This window comes from Colobus angolensis, unplaced genomic scaffold, assembly GCF_000951035.1.
Source record: "Colobus angolensis palliatus isolate OR3802 unplaced genomic scaffold, Cang.pa_1.0 Scaffold209, whole genome shotgun sequence".
In the NCBI taxonomy this organism is placed as follows: domain Eukaryota; kingdom Metazoa; phylum Chordata; class Mammalia; order Primates; family Cercopithecidae; genus Colobus; species Colobus angolensis.
The window spans coordinates 570,017-577,138 of NW_012115255.1; the positions used below are offsets into that span (position 1 = coordinate 570,017).

A 7,122-nucleotide genomic window follows, 5' to 3' on the forward strand; every position below is an offset into this window, starting at 1 on the left:
ACTAAAATTTGAATAAAATAGCAATGCTGTTTCCTAATAGTGTAATAAATACCCTCCGAAACTTACACCTAAACCAAGAATGTTACCATTCTTCATAATTTGTGACCTTCTAGTGTTCTGTCCCTCAACCTTTCACATCTCATCCCAGAAGTAACTTCCTTATATTTAATGTTCATGATTTGATTTAAAAAAAGAATGTTGTTTTCATGTATCTATATATGTATATAAAATTTGATTAAGCCATGATTATAATAAACCAAAGTACCAAACAATTAGAATATTTAAATTCCATTTTGTATTGATCAAATTACAAACAATGTAATGTCAACAAAGGAAGTTTTATCTTGCAGTATTTCTGTGTTTTAGGATAAACTTAAATGCATTTTCTAAAAGTGTATTGGTATGAAGTGACCACTTACCCTTCTTGGGATAACCTTTTCAACTTTTTGGCTTTTAGAATGTCATTCTTCATGATGTAGTGAAATGAATGATACTTTATATGAAGTAACTGGTGATGTGGATGGTAGAAAAAATAGAAAGTGGGCAATACTGCATACTAAGTATAATCAATAGTTGAGAGGTCCTGATAAGGTTATTCACTTATATTGATAAATCATTTTGTAATCTGTTTTTTGTTTCCCTTATGTTTTTATTACTGCAGCTAAAGAAGTAAACAGGTCATGGCACGTTTAACAAAAAGACGACAGGCGGATACAAAAGCTATCCAGCATCTTTGGGCAGCCATTGAGATTATACGGAACCAGAAGCAAATTGCCAACATTGACCGTATTACAAAGTAAGTAAATTTCACCAAAAATATCTCTGTAAAATTTCATAGAAGATTTTGGGGGAAAGGCCAAAAAATTTTTCATCTATTATGCTAATCGACATATATTACAAAGAACTGAAGACACTTTTTGCTTTGCAGGAATATTTACTTGTTAGAAAAACACAGAAACATACAGAAGCAACGTGTGTTTAGAAGTTTCATAGAAAAATTAGATGAGGAAAATATCACTGTGTACAATTTATAATAGTTTTTTGGTTTACAAAATTTTTAACTCTGTTTATTGATTTATTTTGAGATAGAGTCTCACTCTGTCGCCCAGGCTGGAGCGCAGTGGGCTCACGACAACTTCTGCCTCCCGGGTTCAAGTGATTCTTCTGCCTCAGCCTCCCAAGTAGCTGGGATTACAGGCACCTGCCACCACGCCCAGCTAATTTTTTGTATTTTTAGTAGAAGCAGGGTTTCACCATGTTGGCCAGGCTCATCTCAAACTCCTGACCTCGTGATTCGCCTGCGTCGGCCTCCCAAAGTGCTGGGATTTACAGGCATGAGCCACTGCACCCGGCCAGAGATTCTTTTATTAAAAACACCTTTAGTGAATCACTTTTGTGTAGTAAAGCTATCTAAAAACAGTCTACTGTTCATTACTAATTTTAATATAGGATAGGTGTGGTATGTGTGGTAACATCTTACTACTTTATCGCCCACTAACAGAATTTTCAACAATTTCCTTCTGTATTTTAGAAATCGTGTTAAATAAACATTCAGTTTTAAAGAAGAAAATTATCCACCCCCACCCCCTAGTTTCTCATGCTATTTATATGGGTAGACAGATTCAGGATACAGAAAAAAAGAAAAATAAAAGTACTTTATGAAGCTTCTATTTACATGTTGTATACTAATTATAAGGGAGTCTTCAGTTAGGAACTTGGTTTTGTTTTGTTTCTCTGGGTATTCTTAAAGAAATAAAGCTAAATTTATCTTTTTTAAGTGTTTGGAATTTTAAAAATAATTGAGAGAAAACATCTTGATGCTTTAGAGAAAATGTCTCTTCACATTCTTTAGATGCTATGGGTAAAAATGGAGAATGGGAGTAATTTACAAAACTCACTTAAATAAGTGCCTTTTGACCTTTATTAATAAGTAATAAAATTGAGTTCCATGTATTTTTGTCCTTTCCCTGTATGCTGGTGAAGATTACAAAGGCTACTTAGCGATGGGTGCAGTGGCTCATGCCTGTAATCCCAGCACTTTAGCAGGCCAAGGCTGGTGGATCGCCTGAGCTCAGGAGTTGGAGACTAGCCTGGCCAACATGGCGAAACCCCATCTCTGCCAGAAATACACAGGTGCTGTGCACCTGTGGTCCCAACCACTCAGGAAGCTGAGGTGGGAGAATCACTTGAGCCTGGAAGGCAGAGGTTGCAGTGAGCCGAGGTAAGGCCACTGCACTCCAGCCTGGGTGACAGTGAGGCCCCCGTCTCAAAACAAAACAAAGAAACCCAAAGGCTGAGGGGGAAGAAAAAAGGATATAGAGAAGGGGTGAGGATATATGTGGCTCCAACTCTGTACTCGCCCTTGGGGTATTTTAAAGCTGACTGTGTACAACTCCTTGCTCCTATAAGATCGTAGAAGAAAAAAAAAGATAATACTATGTGAACAATAAGAATAAAATAAATAGTACATTATTTTAATGATTATGTTTTTAAATAAAGCACATAATTTGAGCTATGATAACTAAATGCAAATGATGTTGATGTAAAACATTTTAAAAAAACAGCACAAAACAGTATTTCCTTATGGTTGAGATTTTTAAAAAACCATCCTTTATATAAAAATTGCTTAGAGAAGAATGTTTAAATAAAATACTTTGGATTCAGCTTTTTAAGTTAAAATCATGTAAACATGACAACTATTTCAGGTTTTCAGATGACCTTTAGTCATCTGTAGCATCTTTCTCTAGAAGCTTTAGGGACATTTCTCTAAGCAGCTATCAGAATCTCCCAGTGTGAATGTTGCTGTTAGATTGTGACCACCTTCTAATCTGGGAGTAAGAGAATTAACTCCCACAGTAACGGGTGGCAGATACCTGCTGGATTATTACAACGTGTGTGTGTACATGTATACACATGTTAAACTGTAGTAAAAGACATGGAGATTATTAACAGGATTGCCTACATCTCATTTTGCATTATGTATGATTGATAAGCATTCTTTTCTCTCCTTTCTTCATCAGCGTAGCTTTAATTGATGCCAAGGCTTATTTTTCTTCATGTTATGAGGTCCTTAGTTTTACAATTAAATATGAATACATTTATTTACCTACCAGATAGTCTTGGTTTTATTAGTTTCATCTAAAGATGAAAAGAAAGAAAAAGAAAGAATCAGAGGTTAAGTGCTTAAGACTGGGTCCCTGTGTTTCCTCTGCCTCATCTCATCTGAGAGGTATGCCATGTTTGTTTTTATTATGTGGCTCAAATCAGAGCATCCTGTACTTCCTTCATAACAGTAATCACATTTGTCATTATTTCCCTGCTAGACAGCTCCAAGAAAGAACTGTCTAGAAAATTGCCTAACCCGGCCAGTGCCTTTGCTTCTTGGCTGATATTAATTTCCCTGTTTGTTAAACTTGCCTAAGGTAAGTTAGGAAGTAGCAATGCACTATGACAGGAAGTCAGATCTTTTGCTCTAAAGCCTAATATTCCTATTCTGTACTCTCAAAAGGTAAATATTTTCAAGCCTTAGATTCATTTTAAATCAAGTTGATCTACTTAGTCAAGTCCGAACATAAAGATATCTTTTAAACTTTGCAAATATCTTAAGGTACTGAAGGCTGTAGTAGAGTCACTGTCAAGAATGCATATTAGTCATTAAGTTTCATTTCTTATTTTGACTGATGAGTGATGCCATTATAAAAAAAGCTACATAGGTTTTGTCAAGCATTAAAAGTTGTGGGCTTTGGGGTGACTGGCTCTTAGCCTGGTACACCCTAAACACTCTAATTTACTTCTGTATAATGGTTTAGTTCTGCTTGCTTTTGTTCTTTTAATCTCTAGGTTTCTCTTCTTTTTTGTTGTTGTTGTTGTTTTTTTTGGAATTGATTGAAGAAACCCGGCCATTGGTTGTGATTTTCCATAGTCTGGCTTTTGCCAATCGCATCCCTGTAGTCTAGTTTAACCTGTTGCTCAGTCCCTTTTATTTCATGGAGATTGATAGCGGCATCTGGTGGCTTGGGGGAGGGGGCAAGACTATTCCATGGGAGTGCTCTGTTCTATCAGGAGACACATGATGTCAGTTGTTTCTCATTTTGTGATGTACATAGCAGTTGATGCTAGATCCAGTAACTCTAATTAAGGACTGCCAAATGGTAATCATCCAATCTATCTTTCCTTTTTTAACTGGACTACTTCTATAAGGACATAGCTTCCCATCGTCTGCTATTTGGTTACCATGTGGTATGGTTCATATGGGAAAAGTAGAATAATTCATTCTCTTTATGTATTTAGCAGTTTTTAAAATAGTATCCTTTAATGGTAACTAATTAGATTTAGAAACAAATTGCCCTTTGGAATTCATGCATTTAATTACATTTCGTGTATTTCAGTCCATTTTCAAAATACCCCTTATTGATGCTATCTTTGACCAGTTGGAGCCTCTGCAGTGTTGGCTTCTGAACTTCTTTCTGCTTGTTATGGAACAAGATGTTTCGGGATCCTCTTGTACATATCCTGCCCCAGGTCTGGAACCATTGATTTCTCCCAGGTGCTCTGGTTTCTTTTAGTTTTAAAATGTATTTTAAGAGCACTTCCTGGCTACTCAGTGTCGCTACTGGGTGGGTCTCTTTCTAGGCCTTTGGACAGAATTATGAAATGCGCATACTTTTAAAAGATGAAAACACCTCCTGAGTTCATGCTGATACTTTCCATTGAACTTTGTGGCTACTGGGTTTTATTTACTTAGCTCTTGAATCTAAAATCTTTATCTACTTTCTGACATGGTGAGAATCATGGTTCTCAGGGACATCATCTGGGATAAAATTTTAGATTTTCATGTAGTCAGTTATTTTATGCAACATTAAATACACAGCTATTAGAGTAAGAAAATCTTAAATATTCTATATACCATGTATAGTTATGATTATGTTATTATTTTCTTATCTACACACATCCTTATTTAGTTTGGAGCCTCTCTTAGTGTGTTGGATCTTCTTTTCCTATCTTCTGTATTTGTACTTCTCTATTTAATTCTTTTCATCTTTTTTCTTTTTGATTTTTAGTATTTTCCTTCATTGCAACCTCTTTTTATGTAACATTATCTGGTGTATATTCATTTTTGTGTACCCTCTAGTTTAGACTTCACTTCTGAAGTGATGTTTTTTCCATTTACTTCAAATGTTTAACTCAGAATTCTGAGTTTTTCTTTTGATTTATAGCTTGTTTACCTTATATCATTTTCTTCATGTCTTTTCTCATGTCTTGAGACAGTAAATTCTAGCTTCCTTCTGTTTTGTAGGCTTATCTTTCTGGCATGTTTCTAACTATCAGGATGTCATTCTGTTCCATGTGCCATGGTCGTTCTCTGTTGGTCATTCTCACGTGAAATCACTTTTCCTAAACTTGTGTCAGGGCAGAGTGGTTCTGAATACTCTTTCCAGATTTATGGCTTTAAAGTTCTTATGACATTTTTACAAAGTGCTAAAAATAGAGCCTAATTTTTCCTGAGATTTCCCAGATTTTTCTCCATCTTTTCCCCGGTTTTTTGTGGAGTCACCTTTTCTTATACTGAGGGTCTTTTCAACTGATTGCAGTAGTATTTGTTACTTTTATTTGTAGCCTTTCTCTGTAATACCGGGCTTTGTCCTGGAAGGGAACTGTGACTGCTTAATTCTGAGTGTTTGTAGGCCCCATTAAGCTCTAGCTCCTTAAGAATTTACCACAAATTCATGAATTACCATGAATCATCTGCAAATGGGAGTGTGTAAAATCCAGTTTCAGTGCTGTTATCAAGTGGGCCTACTGTGCTTTCCAGTGTGTCTCTGTTGGGTGTTTTACCCTCTTATGCTCTGTTCCATTAGTATCTGTTGTGCCTCTCTTTCTCCTGTAAGGGTATCAGTACCAATCAGGATTGTAGCTCTCAGAGATTTGTTCTTACCTGCTCAAATTTTGGGATGCATAGGAGTTCTCATGACCTAATTTTGTTCTGTGTATGCTGTCCAAGGGCATTTTGCTTTGTTTTATTTGGTATTCTTCCAGTAACTCTGTCTAGTAGGTTTGGGGAGATTTAAAAACTATGTTGGCCGGGCGCGGTAGCTCAAGCCTGTAATCCTAGCACTTTGGGAGGCCGAGGCGGGCGGATCACTAGGTCAGGAGATTGAGACCACACTAAAAATACAAAAAATTAGCCGGGTGCAGTGGCGGGTGCCTGTAGTCCCAGCTACTTGGGAGGCTGAGGCAGGAGAATGGTGTGAACCCGGGAGGCAGAGCTTGCAGTGAGCTGAGATCCGGCCACTGCACTCCAGCCTGGGCCACAGAGCAAGACAGTCTCAAAAACAAACAACAACAACAACAAAAAACCACAAAAAACTATGTTACCATCATCGTCATCCCATCTCACAACAATCTTGTGATTTTTCTTTATAAAAAAAAAAAAAAAGGTGGGGGGGGGCTGGGCAGTGGCTCATGCCTGTAGTATCAGCACTTTGGGAGGCTGAGGTGGATGGATTGCCTGAGGTCAGGGGTTCGAGACCAGCCTTGCCAACATAGTGAAACCCCATCTCTATTAAAAATACAAAAAATTAGCTGGGTGTGGTGGCGGGCACATGTATTCCCAGCTACTGGGGAGGCTGAGGCAGGAGAATCACTTGAACCCGGGAGGCAGAGGTTGCAGTGAGCCAAGATTGTACCGTTGCACTCCAGCCTGGTTAACAAGAGTGAAACTTGGTCTCAAAAAGAAAAAAAAGAGTTTTTAAAGGCACAGGATATTTTCTGAAGTTCAAAAGCAGAGCCAAAAGCAATAAAGAATTCCTTCTGACAAAGGCAAATCAAAGGCGTGTTCTCCGTGTTTGTATACTGCACTGGACACGTCAGAATAAATGGCAGCATCATATTCAAACACATGACCCTTTTTTTTTTTTTTTGAGATGGAGTCTCGCTCTGTCGCCCAGACTGGAGTACAGTGGAGCAATCTCGGCTCACTGCAAACTCCACCTCCTGGGTTCATGCCATTCTCCTGCCTCAACCTCCCGAGTAGCTAGGACTACAGGTGCCCACCACCATGCCTAGCTAATTTTTTTGATATTTTTAGTAGATACGGGGTTTCACTGTGTTAGCAAGGGTGGT

The 7,122-nt window shown here is 37.7% G+C and overlaps 1 protein-coding gene across 7 annotated transcripts in view; it reads left to right on the forward strand.

Annotated features, from left to right (window-relative positions):
- Positions 1 to 619: 619 nt before the first annotated feature.
- ZMYND11 (zinc finger, MYND-type containing 11) overlaps positions 620 to 7,122 on the forward strand; it is a 73,503-nt gene continuing 67,000 nt past the window's right edge. For 3 of the 7 annotated variants that reach the window (XM_011942277.1, XM_011942279.1, XM_011942280.1), the window contains exon 1: positions 620 to 796. In XM_011942277.1, coding sequence (XP_011797667.1) covers positions 681 to 796 — 116 coding nt within the window. In that variant the 5' untranslated portion in view covers positions 620 to 680. The remainder of the gene's footprint in view (positions 797 to 7,122) is intronic. The other 4 variants (XM_011942281.1, XM_011942282.1, XM_011942283.1 and 1 more) reach the window with 2 other exon arrangements.